At 43.3% G+C, this 19580-nt stretch overlaps 1 protein-coding gene across 2 annotated transcripts; it reads left to right on the top strand.

The window, feature by feature from the left end:
• Nucleotides 1–270: 270 nt before the first annotated feature.
• On the top strand, nt 271–15500 carry eea1 (early endosome antigen 1). Of its 2 annotated transcripts, XM_028407865.1 has the most exons (30): nt 271–413; nt 2099–2176; nt 2272–2384; nt 2503–2557; nt 2637–2702; nt 2836–2866; nt 2945–3049; nt 4206–4327; nt 4478–4633; nt 5343–5357; nt 5622–5738; nt 6964–7302; nt 7433–7582; nt 7734–7853; nt 8007–8210; nt 8519–8719; nt 8833–8946; nt 9087–9242; nt 9323–9462; nt 9574–9904; nt 9995–10096; nt 10172–10366; nt 10458–10640; nt 10731–10916; nt 11004–11135; nt 11397–11582; nt 11665–11903; nt 12672–12792; nt 12871–12969; nt 13069–15500. In XM_028407865.1, exons 1-30 carry the CDS (start codon nt 390–392, stop codon nt 13189–13191), a joined length of 4203 nt encoding a protein of 1400 aa, XP_028263666.1. In that variant the 5' UTR covers nt 271–389; the 3' UTR covers nt 13192–15500. The 2 variants fall into 2 exon arrangements, with proteins under 2 accessions (XP_028263666.1, XP_028263667.1); XM_028407866.1 differs by lacking the exon at nt 5343–5357.
• The last annotated feature ends 4080 nt before the right edge of the window (nt 15501–19580 follow it).

Here is a 19580-nt window from a genome sequence, read left to right as displayed (position 1 = left end):
TGAAAAATCACTAAGAGGGCCAGCCTACAGAAAGAGTTTATTTTAAAAACTTTATTGACTGCTACTTTAGGAGTCAGGTTTTTTTGTGCATGTGTGACTGGAATATTCTGCTGTGCACCATCATGCTGTATATAAAACATTAAAATAAGGAAGCATTTGCCACCGTTTTATCCGTGTACAGTCTGTACAGTGGAGGATGACAGCACTGTTTGTATGATCTTCGCCATGCTGTATGTCCTCCTCCTCCTCAGCCATCCTCCCTCTCCATGACCCGCCCATCCACCGCTGCTGCCTGAGACTGGTCAGGTGTTCGTTGTTCTGATACGTAAACTTTGCATTTGGATAACGGATAGGATTGTTTTTGTATCGGGACAAACACAATCGAGGCCATGCTCAGACGGATACTTCAGATGGTAAGTCAATGGGGCATCAAAGTCATCAGAATCGCTTATGTTTGATAAAAGAGAGTCGTTTTTCTTAGGAGACACAGGCCTATCCATGACTGGTTTTATGATGAGGGCGTATGTTTTAAAACACAGCGTGTCGCCGATGGGCGGGTTTTTAGGTTTCGTTATCTAGAAACATACGGTTGGAAAGGTCCCGCTGCCCTAGTGAACTTATCGAGCGCTCCTAGTGTTTGGTTTGACACGGCTAGCTACTGACTGCTAACTTGGTTCAATTGATTTATGATACTCTGGACAGCAGTGAAGCTAGCGCTTGTTTACAATACAGTTAACGTGTAAACCTTTACAGACATAGCCGAGTAAGGAACGGCTCTGCTAGTCAACCTAACTCATCACTGAGCCAGTTTATTTGTATAGATTTCGTTGCTAGCCATGTTACATCTGCTAGGTTGATTCATCGGCTTCTCATCACATGCTAACGCTGACATTAGCCACATATTGAGGGTAGGGAAGTCCTGTGTCAGCAGGCTGATAGCAACATGGAGTGAAACGCGGTTTACAGAATGAGTCTATCTAATCAAAACATCGTGTTACTGCTAATGAGTCTGCAAAAACCGCCGGTTTATCATTACAGAATAATGGGAGAAATGGATATATGTTAGCAACTAAGCTAGCTTTTTCCTATGACTACAGTTACCACAATGCATTGCGAATGGCTTCATTGTGTACACTTTGAAGGAAAAAATATTTATTTTAACTATGTTTAAGTCATACAACATAATAATAATAAAGCAGCCAACCTTTTGTCGGAGTTTTTCAATGACACGCACTAAAGACACTGACATTTGGTTTTAGGCCTTAAAGGAGAATAACATCCCACATAAAATGTAACCACTGAGATACTGTGTCCTGAATGCGGAGTCATTTTATGGGTACAAACACACCTCATTGTATGTATTTTATTATTACTTCATATCTCTGTCACCTTTGTCCGTTATTTGCAGTTCTGTTCTAGGAGGAATAAATCTATTTTGGTATAATAAATCTCATTTAAACCTGGTACCGTCCCAAATTAAGGTACCAGTAATTGAATAGATTCTTTTAGTGTGATTATATTTATTTTGTTATGTTGTGTGAGGGGTCAAAGTGTGCTACCTCATTGTTGTATATAAGACATTAAAATAAGGAAGCATTTGATAATTGGTGCACACTTTGACCAGGGTCAAAGTTCTCTCCATGATGCAAACATTCACAAAGTTTTATTTGTAATCCCTCCAACAAGGTGAGAGGCACCCATGCACTTGCTTTGACCTTATGCATTTAGCCACACTATGATCAGCCCAGAAAAACAGCCCCAGCTTTGTGAATGGACCATGCGTAATGCATCCACCTGATGTGTTTGTGCTTCACTCCAGTGAACTGACTCCTGATAAGCATCTCCTTATCCAGGTTGGGTAGAGTGATGTTGATTTTTCTTCATATCACCTCCCTCCCCATTTCAATGATCTAAATTGCAGGTGGGGTGGGTTATTATGAACAGGTCGATTACCTGTCACATGACCACATATTTGTAGGCATGCTGACCTAAAACTTTCAGGCACACAGCTGGTTGTACAACAGCTACTGAGAAGGAAAGCAGCCTAAGGTACTTGATATATCTATCTACAAATGGAGCCTTATTTTCTACTCTGCAGACTCCTGGGAAGGGAGGATCCCAGAATGCCGAGGCAGAGCAGCCCAGCACAGACATTAACCATGATCAAACATCTGAGGTAACTTTTTTTTCTATTTGTTATCTAAACTGCCTAACAGAAAGGTGTTTGATAATTTATTCTGCTGTTTTCTGATGATGTCTTCCTATGTGCAGGGCTTCATCTGTCCTCAGTGCATGAAGTCTCACAACTCTGCAGAGGAACTGTTTAAGCACTATGAGCTGTTCCACGACACGGGAGACCTCCCCGCTCACGTGGCCCCCACTCGGTGAGACTGATATTAATATTTTGTTATATATAGGTTTGTATATAGCTAACAGTTTTTGGGGGTATGGATTCTGTGTATTTGACAGAATTGTATTTTGTTTTGTAAACACACCTTGTAGGGAAGACCTCACAATGCTCCGACAAGAGGTTCAGGACCTGCACGCCTCTCTCAAGGTAAAGTTTGTGAACTGTGGCTGTTGCAGAGGTAAATTTTTATATGACTCATAAGATCTTTGTGTTTTCTTGTGAACAGGAGGAAAGGTGGTTTTCTGGAGAGCTCAAGAAGGAATTAGACAAAGTTCAAGGACATCTGAAGCAAGTAAATCCTTCAAGATATTGAACTTGTATCACAGTGAAAACTGAAAGTTATTCAGATGGCACAACAGTTTACTGAAAGATGATGCTGACGCTCACTTACTGTACATGTTTCTTGCTTTCTCTCTCTTCCACAGAATGATGGTCAGGTGACCTCCGAGGATTCAGGTAGAGACATTACATTTGAAATACATGTCAGAATGCAATGCAGGCCCTCTGTTTCTAATATGTGATACTTTATTTCAGCTCTTGAGAGAAGGTTGAATGAAGCTGAGACAGAAAAGTTCAACATCAAACAGATGAAAGACTTGTTTGAGCAGAAAGCTGCCCAGCTGGCCACAGAGATAGTAGGTCAGTGTGTGAAGCCACTTACATTTACACTAGACCACTGTTATTAGTTTGATTGCTGCAAATTTTCTAATTCCGAATCGTTTCCGCACGCCAGATTCGCAAAGGTGGAGTAGTTTTTGAGGTCTCTGAGTTTAACATTAGTGTGTATTGCACGGAATGTTGGGAGCCAGAGTGGATGATGTCATCACTCCGAGTGGAGAGAGGCTGAGGACATGCCTAAAAAAATCTCTCTAACCTGCTCTCAGGCCTGCACCGTCCATCTAACTGGGATAATTTTTATATCGGTTCAAAGGAACACTCGTTAGCTTTCTCATGGTGTGACTCTTAAAACTGAACACCAAACTGTTTTGCCTGTACAGCCAGCTGTTCGGGGAGAGTGCCGGTCATTCTTCCATTAAGACATAATGTAAAATCAAAAACAGAGAAGCAGAGCAGCCGTTTTCCAACTCGCCGCCATCTACACATCTTTGACATCATAGACATAAAAATTGCACCGCTTTGTAGAGCAACATCTTGCAATTCTGACGGTGTCCATATTTTTTGTCTGAAGGCTGCGGTTTGGACAAAAAACATTCAGGTTGCAATGGATACAGGAAAACATTCACAGGCACCTACAGAGGACTAATACTCTGCTTATTGATCAGACTGTAAACAATACATCTGTCATATTGATGATCATTAAGCTGTCTTTTACTTTTCCACATTCAAATCACACAGCCTGTCCTCCTTATAAGCTTATGGTATTATTCCAGCCTCAGACCTTTCATATGGTATATTCATAGGCTATTCTTTAAGGTCCGTGACTTCATACTGTTCTTGTCTTCAGCTGTTTTTCTTTCATATCTTCCTAATGTTCAAAGATTTTCTACTTTTCAAAATAAGAGCTTAATCTTTTCAAATTCGTAACCATGTTGAAATTAAATTCAGATTGCAGATTCTCCAGCAATTCAGAGCAATCCTTCACATCACCATTCAAAGCAAGGCTTCAGCTTGCATTTTCTTCAGGAAATGCTTTTCTAGTTGTTCTGATTTTACACAGTCCATTGTTGTTCCTTTTTCTCATATCACTTTTGCTAAATTAGTTATGTTAACTAGTGGGATATTTATGTTTTCATTTGAACATTATGAAATGTTTTTGAATTGTTGAATCTGACAGACTTGAAGTCACGGTACGATGAGGAGAAAAGCTTACGGGAGGCTGCTGACCAGAGGCTAGCCAAAGTGAATGAACAGCTGCAGACTGAGAAGCAGGAAAACGAGAGACTCCAAACTGAACTGGTACTGGTATAACACACACAGAGCACTTTCAGATTAAGTCCAGGCCAGGGCCTTCACACAACAGCCCTTGTACACAACATGGGAAATGTTTTTCAGAACTTATTACCACCCTGTCCCCACTTAAACAAGTGCCTCCGCTTTGCCCCATAGCTGCAGCGCCCAGGAGTTGAAGATGTGGAGGTTCTGAAGAAGGAGCTGGTGCAGGTGCAGACGCTGATGGACCGTATGACCCGTGAGAGAGAGGAAGAGTCTGAATGCCTCAAAAACCACTATGAACAGCTGCAGGCTAATTATACTACCTCAGAGGTTAGGAGGCCAGAGCGCCTAACGTGTTGACACTCTTTCACCCTTTACCTGTTCCTGTCACAAGCACATAAACATTCACACTGATTTCCACTGTCTACATAATCCTCTGTGAAACCATTGTTGTCAAAGCGTTTTCCATTCCACCTGTTTCTCACTGCACAAAATTCATCTTTCTTATGTCAAAGCGGCACTGAAATACTGTTGATATATTATGTCCTACCAGATGGTTTTGTGCCTAATTTAGCCATTAATTAATGCCTGGTGAATAATTCAGCCCTGAAATTATGATTACAGAAGGAGAGGAGTATTTATAAGGCTCCATCTAGCAGCTGCAGGCCCCAAACCTGTCTTTCTGCAAATTGTTTTTAAAATGTTATTTAAATATGTAAGCCCTCTGTTATAGTTAACTTAACATTAAGGTCTTAACCTGACCAGCGAAATGCTGATATTGCAGTGAAAAAACTAGTCACCTTTATACTGAGCCTCATGCATTGTCAACAACATCATTCAGGATATTCTGCTTCATGCTGCTCTGTCAGGATGTTGTTGTTTCTGTATATCATTTATTCTCTGAGTCCAGCTGATTTCCTGCAGCCTATTGTCTGCCTGCTGTTGTTTCATGACTTACCTTTGTCTCTGTGTCTGTTTCCCTTCTTTCTCCTCTTCTCCTCACAAACGGTATCCCTCTGCAACACACACAATAATCAAGATTCGTAAACTGGAGGTAAAACATGTCGTTTCCGCTTGGTCCCAAATTAGGCTCCATTTTTTGTTTGTTTTTCACTTTTTTTTGACAGTGTGCAGAATTCTTTCTACTTTTGTTTAAATACTTTTGTGTGAATGTGCAAGTGAAGCCTAGTTGTTACTAATTAATGTTCCTTTTTCCTTTTTTTCTGTCCTTCACGGTACTGCTTCAGTTTTCTAAAGTGTTTGTTTTCTCAAGTGTTTTTCCAGAAAGCGTCTAACATATGTGCTCGATGTGTTGCAGATGACCATATCCCAACTAAAAGCAGAGCTGGAGAAGGGTCCGCAGGAAGCAGCTGTCTACACGCAACAGATCCACCAGCTGCAGAGTGATCTGAATAGTTTGCAGCAGCAAAGCCAGGTAATGCAGAAGTTGTTGTAATGGTGTAACGGTTTTGTGATATTGACCAAATTGCTGAAGGCACTAACATATCAGTTATGACATCTGTTGCCCCATAAGAATGTGTAGGATTTACTTACAATATAGTAATGTTAACTGGCTTCACCAGCTGCCACTCTACTGCAGAGCATGTCATCTCAGTTTGTGTAAACCTTCCTCTGTTGCTCAGCATCAGGTCGTCACAATGCTCTGCTGTCACTGACCGTCTCTAGCAACTGAGACATGTTGACAAAAATGACCCGCAGCACTATAATTAAACCAGCAGGGGGGATCGGTGCACTGCCAGCTCTACCACTGGGGGTGAAATACAATCACAGGTAATGTGACTGCTGCAATGGGACCTGTGGAGCGTAGCTCAGGCTTTCTGCCAGAGCTTTAAGCCTCCCGCATCAGATGCGCCAATCATCTCCAAGCCAAGTAGGTTTGCGGGTAAGAGGGAGGATTACAGTAGTAGATCTCCAGTAGCGCCTCTTCTTGCAACAGGATACCAGAAGACCTGATACAGACCACTCATCTTATGAGAATAGGAATGAAAATACTGGAGCAGGTAGGAGGCACAGAGGATTAGGACAGACAGGTGATCAACCAACAGAGGTTTTCATTGGGCTATAACTCCAGGATGGCACATAGAGCTAACAGAAAAGCACAGCAGGCAACAAGGCTGCAGGATGAACAAATGAAGAGAGGCAAACCAGAGAGTCTCCAGAGAGGGTTGTTAGTGTGTCAGCTGCTGTATTGACCTACAGACAATTTACTGGATGTCTGTGAAGTCCAGGTGTCTCCTCACACTTCCTAGCAGCACAGTACACTATTAACAACATTTCGTTCTTTGTCACTCTGTGACTCTGAGTTTACTGCCAGAGTGTATAGTGGGCCAAGTGCTACACAGTCCTGTGCTGTAACCCCTCAATAAGAAACGCCACACTCTATTTTTGAGTCTTTACAGGCGACCGCCTGTTTTCCATTGCCCATATTACATGTGTTGCGGCTCTCATCACCCTTACTGTTTGAATAAGACAATTGGTTCGTGTTTTAGCATGGCCTAAATAATTACCCGTGAATAACCTTTCAGACATTTTCAGTCCTTATCCTACTTACTTACTGTCTATTAGTGTTTGTAGTGCTTTTTAAATGTCTGGACAACCAGTGCACATCTGCCTCATGTTTCCTTCTGCTCTTCTCACAGAGTCTATCTGAAAAACTTGCACGTAAGGAGAAGGAGTATCAAAAGCTGGAGGAGAATTTGGGAGCTGAGATATCTGCTAAGAAAGCAGTCCAAGACAGTCTAAGAGAAAATGATTTGGAAGTACAGGAGCTCCAGGCTCGGGCCACGGGGGCCGAAGCCTCCCTGCAGAAAGCTCAGACGGAGCTTACGGAGAGGGCTGAGGAGATGATGAAACTGAAGAGTGAGATGGCAGAGCTGGAGGTGAAGCACGCTGAGATGAAGGTCGAGAGGAAGCAGTTGGAGCAGCAGAAGGAAGAAAAAGAAAGTCAAGGTGCTCAGCAGCAGACTGAGATCAGTCAAGTGAGTGGGGTGACTATGTGACCAGATGCTATCAAAGAAGTCTCCTGATATCCCTCTTCAAGAGTATGTATGTGTCTAATTTTTATATTTCGTCTTACTCTTTTTCTGCTGTGACTATGTGATCTTCTAGCTACACAGCAAACTGCTGGAGGCAGAGAGGCAGTTGGGTGAGGTGCAAGGTCGACTGAAAGAACAGAGGCAGCTGTCTGGGGAGAAACTGAAGGACCGTGAGCAGCAAGCTGCTGACCTGCAGCTCAAACTCTCCCGTGCAGAAGAACAGGTGAGCAAAAAAATTAAGATTAAGAATATCTTTATTAATCCCTATGGGGAAATAATGTAAAAGATGTCTGAACAGCACCTGAATGTATCTGATGGTGGTGAAAAAAGGTATTAAGATAAATAAGGTATAAGACCTCTGTGTTTTGCCTCAGCTGAAGGAGAGCAGCAGTAAGAACACAGACCTGCAGCACCAGCTGGAGAAAGCCAAGCAGCAGCACCAGGAACTGCAGGCACTGCAGCAAAACACCAACGGCAAACTCAGAGAGGCGCAGGTGCTACTGCTCAACGCTAAACCCTCATATCTGTGCCATTCATAATAAAAATAGAGAACAAACATGCATTCTTATAGTTCCCTTAATTGGTTAAAAGTAATGACATGCAGCATAATCCCACTATATGTTATCTGATCTGTTCTCGTGCTGTAGAATGACCTGGAGCAGGTGTTGCGTCAGATTGGCGATAAGGACCAGAAGATCCAGAACCTGGAAGCTCTGCTCCAGAAAAGTAAAGACATTGTGAGCCAGTTGGAGGCTGAGAGGGAGGATCTGTGTGCTAAGATCCAAGCAGGGGAGGGAGAGACGGCCGTCCTCAATCAGCTGAAGGAAAAAAACCATGCACTACAGGAACAGGTTAATACACACACACACACACAAGTGGGTTTATGTCACAAGCTTAAAACAAGTGTGGTGTGTTGTCATTTTCTGGCCCCTATGCATCATGAAATAAATGTAATATGAGCTGTGCAAAATAAATGTCAACAGGATGAATACCATAAAGTGGAAGCTACAGCTAACATTATTTATTGGGTTCTCATTTCTGTGTAAAAAGGCTGCACACCTGGTGTAAAAAGCATAAGTAGAAAACTGGCCTTTTTATATGCGCATATATATATATATATATATACACAATTGCTTTTTCCTTTGTGTGGGTCTTAAAGGTGACACAGTTGACAGACAAGGTGAAGAACCAATCAGAGAGCAACAAGCAAGCCCAGGATAACCTCCACAAGCAGGTCCAAGAGCAAAAGACCCTGCTGCGTTCAGCCCAGGACCGAGCTCACACCCTGGAGACGTCTGTCAGTGAACTCACAGCCCATCTCACAGACAGCAAAGAAAAGGTAGCCACGCTGGATGCACAGGTAAGCTCCTTAAAAAGTATGCACTACCTGTAGGACTGATGCAGTCGTATGATTTTCTCCAGATCTCTGATCAAATATTTCGACCTGGTGTTTGTTGGTTTGTTACATTTCAGCTGAAAGCAAAGACCGAGTTGTTGCTATCTGCAGAGGCAGCCAAAGCTGCACAGAAGGCCAACCTTGAAAACAACCTGGAGACTGCTCAACATGCACTGCAAGACAAGCAGCACGTAAGCTTCCTCGATGGTGTAACTTAAACAGCCTGCCGTTTCCCCTCTTCCAAGTCTCTCCCTGACCACTAATTGTTGTTTCCTGTTTGCCTCCTCACCTTTATGCTGTAACATTGCACCCTGCCTACACTGTTGACTAGGAGCTGAATAAAGTCCTTAAGAAAGTGGAGGAGAAGACCCAAAGGCTCAAAGAGAGGCAGGAGCAGTGCACGCAGCTGGAAACCAGTCTAAAGGAATGCAAAGACAAACTGCTGGCATCAGAGCAACGCATAGAGCAGCTGGAGGGGCTCAATAAGGTTTGTATTGCAGTGACTTTAATGCTTTGAATGTACATTATTTGGTTTTGCTAAATGAACACGATGCTATAATCTAATAGAAACTGGAGTCCCATGTAGGGGAGGTGCAGGCCACACGGGACCAGGCACAGCAGGAAGTGCAGAAGTTGCAGAAGGAGAGTTCAGAGGTTAAAAAGAAAGCCAAGGAGCTGCAGCACTCACTGGAAACTGAGAAAGCAGGGTGAGACAAACTCAGATCTGTTTTTAGTTCTGATAAATACTGTATGGTTAACAAGGCAAGTAAATCTTTCAGTCTCTTGTTTAATACAGATGTAATGAATGTATTTTCTAGGGCTACAAGTCTGCAAGAGGAATTAGAGAAAAAAACACTCACTTTGAGTGGCATCCAGCAGCAGCTGGAGAACAGACAGCAGGAGATGGCTGCTTTGAAGGTGAACCTGGGCAAGGTGACCCAGGAGGGGAAGACTCAGTGTGCAGAGCTGGGAAAGAAAGCTCAGAGTCTGGCAGCAGACCTACAAAAAGCCCAACAGGAAAAAGAGTCTCAAAGCAAGGAGCTTGCTGCTTGTCAGGAGAGCCTGGGAAAGGCTAATAAGGCCCTGAAAGAGAGTCAGAGTCAGCTGGACACTGAGAGGAAGAACCATAAATCAGCTGTGGAGGAGAAGGTATTGTTAGTAGCCTGTAATCAGTGTCCAATACATTATACTGTATTGACTATAGTACTGCTTCTTACTTGTATCTGTCATAATCCACAGGAAAAATCCAATGAAAAGACGAGGCAGGAGCTTCTTAGAAATAACGAGTCCATCACAAAGGCAATGAAAGAATCTAAAGAGCAGCTTGAGCAGATGAAAGAGGTAAGCAGCTGAAAGATCAAATGTTGTTGTTTTACATCTAGATCTAAATATCTGTTGTGTGTCTGAAAATGTAAGGCAGAGAAAACGTTGAAAGTGCAGCTGAGCTCATTAGAGCAGCAGCACTCAAAAACTCAGGAGACACTGAAAGAAAAGGAGAAGCAACTGGAGAAGCTGCAGCAACAACTTAAAACGACCCAGGGGTCCTTGGAAGAAGAGATTAAGAAACTGAGGAGCCAAGTGACAGAACTGCAGGAAGTCAGTAACAAGAAAGTAAGAAGCATTTTTCAAACACAATCTAATCATGATGAGCTTCAAACCTTCTGTGCATACATGAATGTGTATATTTGACTCACTTCTTCAGGCAGAAGAGGAGAGTAAGCTAAGGGCGCAGGTGTCGGAGCTTGGCCAGGGGCTGGCTACTGAGAAGAGCCAGACAGCTGAGCTGCAAAAAGCCTTGCAGCAAAGCCAGGAGAACATCAGCAAGCTCCAGTCTGACTTCTACGGAAAGGAGTCTGAGGTTTCTTCCCTAAGACAAGACCTTAAGGTACATGCTGTTATATCATATGTGTTATTAACATTATAGGATTGTGGAGAAGGTCAGGCTAATACATATTTGCACATTTGAACACTGTAGACATCAGAGAATAAACTGAACATGGCCCAGGAGGAGCTGGCTGCTAATCAAACCCATCAGACTGGTTTAGAGGCTCAGATCCAGGAACTGAAATCCAAACATGGCTCGTTGGAGCAGGAGCTCTCCAAACGGGACCAGAAGCTCCAAAAGCAGGAACAAACTCTGAAGGAGCTGCAGAAGCAACAGGTTAGACAAATTGTAAACTCACATGACACTTCACAATCATGTCAGGTGGTGTCATTGTATCAGTATAATGTCAATTGTGCCATTCAGGGTCAAGTTAAGGAGGCACTGGAGAAGGAGCGGAGAAATGTGGAGGAGCTGAAAAACACCAAGAGTGTCCTGGAGAAGAACAACAGCAAACTGACCTCTGAGTTAAAAACACTAACAGAGAAGAGTGAGAAGGTCAGTCACAAATGTCGGTCTTTAGATTCAAAAGGGCAGAGAGAGGCTGGATAATTATGCTGATGTTGACATTGATCATTGATGCTTTCCATGCTTAACTCTTCAAAGTTGTAGTGAAGCATGTTTGAGTTGGCACTTTAACTTGAGTGTCAATGTTTATGTGAAGCTGTGGGAGCAATAACTGCTCCAAAGTCTTGAAGTCTTAACTCCTTGTTTTTTTCAGAGAGACTAGATCTGATGAAAGTTGGTTTGTTTTTCCAGGAGCTGGGTGAGTTGCAGGAAGCCAAACAGCTATTGATCCAGCAGAAGCTGGAGCTGCAGGGCCAGGTGGAGGCGGCGCAGGGGGCCCTGATGCAAGAGCAGAAAGAGCACCAGGCCACCCGGGACAGCAGGAGCCAGAAAGAGGAGCACCTCCTCACCCAAATCAAGAACTTTCAGGAACAGCTGGTATGACTGCCTGTCAAATTCCAACAATTCTGGGAGGCTAAAATGTCGATCTCACTTTTTTCCGACATGCCGCTTCCCACAGGTGGCAGAGAAGCGAGCCAAAGAGGAGCAGGTGAAGCTCAGGGAGGAGACAGAAGCTAAGCTGGGTGTACAGGTGACAGCACTGAACGAGAATGTGGCCACTCTGAAGAGGGAGTGGCAGGGCAGCCAGCGGAGAGTGACTGAGCTGGAGAAACAGACTGATGAGCTGAGAGGGGAAATCGCCGTACTGGAAGCCACCGTGCAGAACAACCAGGATGAGCGACGGGCCCTTTTGGAAAGGTCAGTTGATCCTGTGTTAACATGTTTATTACCTCTGCAGATAATTACTTTTTCTCTAAGACTTTTGGATGTGCTTGAAACACACCACATTGCACACAGATTGTTGACGTCATGTGCATTGAAGAGGGATGAGATCTACAAGGTTTGTCAAGTTCTGTATGTCTAAGGCCTCTGCTTCAAACAAGGTCAGGAGTTCAATAAAAAAAGTGCTGAACAGGCACAATTACTTTATCCTGTATGAGAAATGATAATTGAATGTGATATTTATGACATTTAATATGACTTGTTGCATGTGCCACTGCAGAGATACTGTAGAACATAGAAGGCTGCCTCAACAGATGAACATTTGTCCTTTTTTTAGACAGGGTTCCCGGTCGTTACATAACTGACACAACTGTCATAGTAAAAGAAGAAAGGCATTCAGGTCATACCAGCAATATCGTTAACACATTCCACCTCAAGTACAGTAACATTTTCCTTCAGGGCACCTTTACAGGTTTTCTGAGAAGGGGGGTGGGGATTCCAAGGTAATGGTATTTTCCTGCTCAAGTGTAAATACCTGAACATTTGTGTGGAAAATATATGATTAGAACAGTTCACTAACTAAACATACTGTACATTACAACTTGTTTACATGCTGCAGTTGTTTGAGTGAGGACTAAGTGTTGTTCTTTTTTGTGCTGAGGTCCTATAGTGGTGGTTGGAAAAATGTCCTGATAAATAAATTACAAACACACTTTCATCCTCAGAGCTCTTTTTGTGTCTTAGGTGTGTGAAGGGTGAAGGTGAGATAGAGAAACTGCAGGCCAAAGTTGTGGAGCTCAGGAGGAAGCTGGACGACACAACCGCAGCAATGCAGGAGCTCGGCAGAGAAAACCAATCACTTCAGGTCAGCCATCTGTAAAATGACTTATGAACCTAATTAGTTGAAAGTTCCCTAATTAACTCCTGCTTTTGCTTCTCTTAGATCAAGCAGTCACAAAGTCTGACTAGAAAATGGGCTGAGGATCATGAAGTGCAGAACTGCATGGCTTGTGGGAAAGTCTTTACTGTCACTGTCAGGAAGGTGAGTGATGCTTTCATGAAGGATTTGGTTCTTGCAGGCAAGATGTGTATTGTTGAAACCATGCACCTCTCTCCTCTCTCTCCTTTTCTGAACATCCAGCACCATTGCAGACACTGTGGAAACATTTTCTGTGCTGAGTGTTCAGCAAAGAATGCCCTCACGCCGTCTTCTAAAAAGCCAGTAAGGGTGTGTGAGACCTGCTTCGAAGAACTCCAGGGCTGATTTTCCAGTCATCCCTTCACCCGCCTTCCCGTTAAATTCCAACAAGCAGAAGGCACGTCTTTGTTGTTTTTAATGTGCACTATAAAGGACAGACCCAGTGCAAAGACTCCCACCTGCAAACATGACTTTAAAAAGTGTTTTTAGAAGAGAGTCATGTGATGATGGGATGAGTTGGGATGATTGGGATTGTCTGTATCTGTTTTTGTGCCTTTGCTACTCCTGTGGACTGCCAGAGAGTGGAAACAGTGATTAAGAAAAACCATCCATCTCCTTTACATCATTACATCTCCATTACTAGCAGATGGTTACTTTGTACATTGTGAAATGGAGGCATTAGAGCCAATGTGACACTGCAAGAGTGAGTATTGTAACAGTGATGTTGGACAAAAACTTCTGCCATACAAAGGTAAAAGCAGCTAACTGTTTTCATATCGTCTATATACAGATCTTCAGCGATCTGATCACAAACTAAGATTTTTCATGGAAGTGATATTTGGGAATATGATCGTTCGATATAAAAGAAAACAATTTGTGTACCAGCTCTATTCTGCAAATTAGATCAGTTGCTGCATGCTTCCTTTGTGCCGAGGAGCATTTGTAAATCTGTTAAAATTCAGCCTATTTCATGACCAAAGAATGTCCGCAGCAGGAATACAGCCGAGGTCAGAGTTCATACTTAAGTATTTTTCTAAGTGTCATCTTGAGAGCTTTTAAATTTTAAATCACAGGGTTTGACATTTTTATCTTGAAAACAGCCTGTATATGGCACTCAGAGAGGCTTTTTATGTCCTTTTGATTTGCCACATTGCTCTTTTTGTGTATTCTTCAAATTGTGGTGCTTTTCTGCAGCCTCATTAAGGGTGCCTGCATGTTTTAAGAGACAGTTTACTGCAAAATCTAAAATTCATATTTTGTTTGTGACCTACAGTGGTTTTTATAGAATAGAATAGGGTTTTATTGTTGTTGTGTAACATGCTACATGTACAATGAAATTTAAAATACATTTTCATTGTACATGTGGCATGTTACAATGACAGTAATGGCCTGTTCTATTTATCCATCAGGTTGTCTTGGTGTGACTTGTCATCAGGCTTTCTGTCTTCTCTCTAATAGTACTGGATGATATGTGACACCAAAAACAAGGTCTCTTCTCAGAAATCTTGACATGGTTACTTTCTACCAAACTGCAGCTGTGCAGAACGATGTGAATTTGGAGGACATCTTACATAAATACATCCAATAATTCTGTTACAAGTTGACTTTATTGGCTTGTTCCTTCTGAGCGCTATAACAGTTTTTGGGTAGAAAATAACACTAAATAAATGAATAAGCAATGGAATGAGACTTTGCTTTTTTGGGGTTGTAAGTTGTATTTTTAGGCACTACAAACAGTGCTGTTAGATCCAGTTTATTAGAAAGGAGGAAAAAAACCTTTACAGAAACCTCACTTAAAGACCATGCAGGCCACGAGAAAGATGTGTTTTTATGATGAACTGTCCCTTTCGTTTATTGTATTTCCTGCTCCTTGTCTCCATTCAACAGTACTGACTACTGCTGGAGCTATGTGTGTGCTCTGCTTTGAAGCAATAACTGTGGCTGTGTGTGAAGTAGCTGTAGTGGTGTATGTATGTGTGTGTGTGTGTGTGTTTAGCATTAAGGCCTGCTGTGTATGCTGAGATGCACTGTATGAACCTCAGTATCTGTCTGTACAGTGGTACTGTCGGTTCTCTGTCCAACCCTTCCTGCAGCTGAGAACACTGTAAAAGCTAATTTATAATTGTTGACAGTAAGATCTGTAGAGTGGAGGAGGTGATCACTCTGTAAACCAGGTGTCAGTACACAAGTTAGCTCGTGATAATCGTGTGCTTGCTACTGAAGAATGTCTATCTCAGTTGCAGTCTCTTATTAACACCTGTCTCCATTTTTGTGTTGCATTGGTTTTGTTACGTCTACCTCAGATTGGCACAGGAAAAGCACTATTTCTAAACAGTAGATATCACAAATGTTGCATCTTTTGCTTGCATTTGATCAGTGATCTGTGACGGATCTATCATGTTGTACAGTCCCTGAAATCCAGAGAGATGATTTGCACCTTATTTTACTCTGGGCTCATCAGTATTGTATGAGAACCCAGCCACAAACATAGGACCACTGACTTTATACAGGCTTCAACATTTCTAGCCATGATGTATGTAACTGCTCTATAATACTAAGGCTGTCATAATTATCTTTGTAAATGTTTGAAATGAAAGAGAAAAAATGAAATAACATTTGTGGATGTAGAAACAATGACAACAGTTAAAACTGTGTGTGGATTCATCAGTGTCTTACTCATTACAAAATGGCACCACAGACCTATACACACTGAATCGTGGCTTGTTTTGTGTCGCTGTCAGTTATCATGCATGATGACTTAACTGACCTGTGGCTCATGTTTCCTCCATGCTTAGTCATCATATTTGGTGGTCGTGAAGGTGTGCCTTAGTCCTGCACCTCACTGTTGGAAGTGACCGTCACCAGAGTTGCCGTGGATTCAGTTCATCTGAAGGGATTTTTGTTCACATGCATCAGTTGATTTTCTAATTCACTGTCATGACAAACCTTAATAAAACTTAAGAGTATGTTTGTATGTTCTCGTCATTTGTTGTTGTTTATACCAAACAGCAAAAAATGAGGCCAATGTGGAAGTGACTGGAAGTGCAATATTTTCACTGGCCAGTCTGTGTTGTGGTGAGAGGGGCTGCTGATCAAGCTACATCAGATGGGAATGGAATGGAACTGTGTTCGGCCTCTGTAATATGTACCTGTCAACTCCGAAGGAGTAATATTATAAAACACAAGTAACGTGGCTGCATGTGCAAGTTCTAAGTGCTTTAGGTATAATTTCAACAAACAAAAACAAAATAGCCAAAATATCTCCACACTCCAGATGTTTTGTGACCTTTCTTCTCCACGATGTCAGTGCCCTTCTCAATGCTCTGGGTCGCTGTCGCAGCATTTTCTTCATTACTTCTCTGTCCATTTTTCTCTTACCACTCCTCCAAGTCTCAGCTCCTCACAGTGACGGTACAGCTCCACATGTAGCATGATGACTCCACCTGTTTCGTGCTTTGAATGGTTAGTCATGAAACACATCAAGACAGCCCTCCCTCCATCCCTGGACCCATTCCAGTTTGCATATCGGCCCAACCGGTCAACCGATGATGCAGTTTCCACAGCTCTCACCAACCTGGAAAATAAGGACTCATATGTTCGAATGCTGTTCATAGACTTCAGCTCAGCATTCAACACCATCATCCCACAGCAGCTCATCAACAAACTGGACCAGCTAGGGCTGAACACCTTGCTATGCAACTGGCTGCTGGACTTCCTCACCGGGAGACCTCAGACAGTGCGGGTCGGCAGAAACACATCCAGCACCATCACAATGAACTTCGGGGCTCCCCGAGGATGTGTGCTGAGCCCACTCCTCTTCACTCTGAGATGGTTGTGGACTTCAGGAGAGCACGCAGTCAGCACACCCCTCTGACCATCGATGGTGCTGCTGTGGAGCAGGTGAGCAGTGGTACGGAGCCTGCACCACCACCTGCAGGAAGACACTTCATTGCATAGTGAGAGCAGCTGAGAGGATCACCGGCGTCCCTCTCCCCTCCCTCCAAGACCTCTACGACAGCCGTCTCACCCGAAAGGCCCTCCGCATCATATGAGACCCCACCCACCCTTCACACTGCTTCTTCAGTCTGCTGCCATCAGGAAAGAGACTGTGCAGCCTCCGGGCCAGGACCAGCACACTGAGGGACAGCTTCATCCACCAGGCTATCAGGAAGCTGAACTCTCTCCCTCCTGTGCCCCACTCTCCCCCTCTTCCCCCTACAAAAGAACCCTTGAGTTCTTAGCTGTATGTTATATGTTGCGGAGTTGAGAGTAACGCAATTTCGATTCTCTGTATGTCCAGCACATATAGCAGATTTGACAATAAATCTGACTTTGACTTTGACCTAAAGGTCGCATAGGGTACTATAGCTGGTATCCATCACGAATGCTCCTCTTTTTCAGGAGTCAGGTTTGAGCCAGGGCTTTTATTTTGGTATTTTGCTATGTTATCCCGATTCTTGCTTTATTTCCTGTTTCTGTATTTTACTTCCTGTTTTATTTTGAAATCACTGCCCTTCCTCTCGTTTCAGGTGTCTTGACTTCCCCTTCTTCGTGCGCTCCCTCCTCGTCCCGGGGATTACCTGCTCCTCCCTAATGTGTGCCACCAGTGTCTCATGAGCTGTATCTCATTTCAGGGTCTGCATCCTTCGGAGGACGCAGCCTACGCGGTCTCAGGAGGCCGCGTCCTCCTGAGGATCCTCCGGAGGATCCTCAACCGTTGGTAAATGGGACGGTCTGGCCTTCAAAGCACTTCCTGATTGTGGCGCGACGTCATAAATTTTGCCCCGGGAAAAACAAAAGCAGCGACAGCGACACAACACGGACTACACAACAAACGGGACAACAGTGTGGATTTAGAAATTTGGAATTTTTTAATATATTTATTTGTTGTTGGAGGAAGAGGAGAGGCGGCTCCAGCGGCAGCAAAACCGGTGACGGCTCATTTTCTTCAGGCTGGGAGAGCGCAGTGGGGAGGTGACGGTAAGCTGCTGTTTATATTATTGATCATTATTAATATACCAGTTACTGAGCAAACACTAGCCATATAACCAGTAGATAGACAAATATGATTAAATGTAATTTATATTTTATTTAATTGTAAGACTTGATACAGGGTCTGTTTGTAATTTTAATACTTTAAATTAAATAGCTAAATGTGTAAGAACCCTGCAAATAACCCTGAAAGCACTGCTTTAATGTGTCATTAAGCATCAGGTCTGTCACTACACCAGAGAATTACTGCTGGGTGGAGGAGAGTGGGGCTCCCTGGCAGGACCAGCTGTCTGTCCTGGAGGAGGTGTACTGGCCATCATCACCTTTGGAGGGTGAGGATACATATTTTATAGCTTTTCATATTTTAAGCTGTTTTGGAAGCCGCTCTGTTGAAGTTATTATTTTTATTTTTGCCCTTTTTAAAAACATCTTTAGTAACATGGCAGCCGCCGATCGTCAGCTCTGCAAACCCTGATGGACGATGTGGTGGACAGAGGAGACAGGCACCCCCCTCCACCAGATGATGTCCCACTCACAGCCAGAGGACTCCAAGGTCTTCACCGTGGCATCATCCAGTCCAGCAGCACCAAGGACTCCTGCTCAGCCAAACATTTATGTTCTTTGTAAATGACAACAGTAAAGTTCAAAAGTTTACTTCAATTATAAATAAGTAATGAAACACATATTGTAACAAGGTTAGAAGAGTTTAAGAACACAAAGACAAGAACGATTTAATATACAATTTAATAAGTGACCATTTAAATAACACAGAACATAAAAATCACTGCTGTCCACCATCCTCTCAATGAGCTGAGGTCTGTCCGTTCTTTCTCTCCTCTCTCTCTCTCCTCTCCCTCCCTCCCCGTCTCTCCCCCTCCCTCTCCCTCTCCCTCCCTCTCTCTCTCTCTCTCCTCTCCCTCTCTCTCCCCCTCCCTCTCTCTCTCTCTCCCTCCCTCTCTCCCTCCCTCTCTCTCTCCCTCTCTCTCCCTCCCTCTCCAGCCTCATCTCCTCCGTTATCAATTGTCAGGTTTCTTCTGTTTCCCTCTGCTCCTCCTACAACAAAATGACAACAGGCAGAATGACCGTTTGATATAATAACGATAATATTGCTCCTCACGTGAACTATACTTTATACTATACTACAGTAAACAGTCAAGAAACAACATTCAATCAAAACGTTTAGTTTACAGCGCCTCTATCAACAGGACGTCATGTTTGTAAATATAAAACTCATTTTTTTAATGCCGCTGTCACTACTAGCATTTAAAACTCTCGAACTACTGCTCTTTACTTACATTTAAATGTGAATTCGGCACTCCTGCCGCTCGCTTGGTCCGTCATTGTACTATTGGACAAAAAGTAGGCCCGCAAAGCATTGTGGGATATTTAAGGCCACGAAGGATGGTAGCGATGCATCCTCCAAATTCAGGCAAAAGGAGGACGCATTTGAAGGACCCTTCGACTTTTGGCGAATTGGGACAGCCTTCGCGCAGCTTTGTGACGTAAGCGGCCTTAAAATGCGCACTCCGAAGGATGCAGACCCTGAATTGAGACGCAGCTATTGTCTTCCCTGCTCCTCTGTATATCTTGTCTGTCTTCCCCTCACTCTGTGTCAGTTTGTTCTGTGTACCCGTGGGCTTGTGTCTTCTCTCTGTGCCTTGCCAGCCTTCACGAATTTATGACTTCAAGCTATGGTAAAACCTTGTTATCTTGAACTGTTTTTGAAACCCACGCTATGAAGA

Source organism: Parambassis ranga, chromosome 6 (genome assembly GCF_900634625.1).
Source record: "Parambassis ranga chromosome 6, fParRan2.1, whole genome shotgun sequence".
NCBI lineage: Eukaryota > Metazoa > Chordata > Actinopteri > Ambassidae > Parambassis > Parambassis ranga.
The sequence above is the reverse complement of the archived record's forward strand: the minus strand, read 5'-3'. Positions and strand labels throughout refer to the sequence as shown.

Excerpts from the sequence above, each read along its gene's own strand:
- eea1 (XM_028407865.1), top strand. The coding sequence starts at position 390 with ATGCTCAGACGGATACTTCAGATG. Across the intron at positions 2,558-2,636 it reads ACCTGCACGCCTCTCTCAAG|GAGGAAAGGTGGTTTTCTGG; the intron begins GTAAAGTTTGTG and ends TCTTGTGAACAG. Across the intron at positions 10,917-11,003 it reads AGGAGCTGCAGAAGCAACAG|GGTCAAGTTAAGGAGGCACT; the intron begins GTTAGACAAATT and ends TGTGCCATTCAG.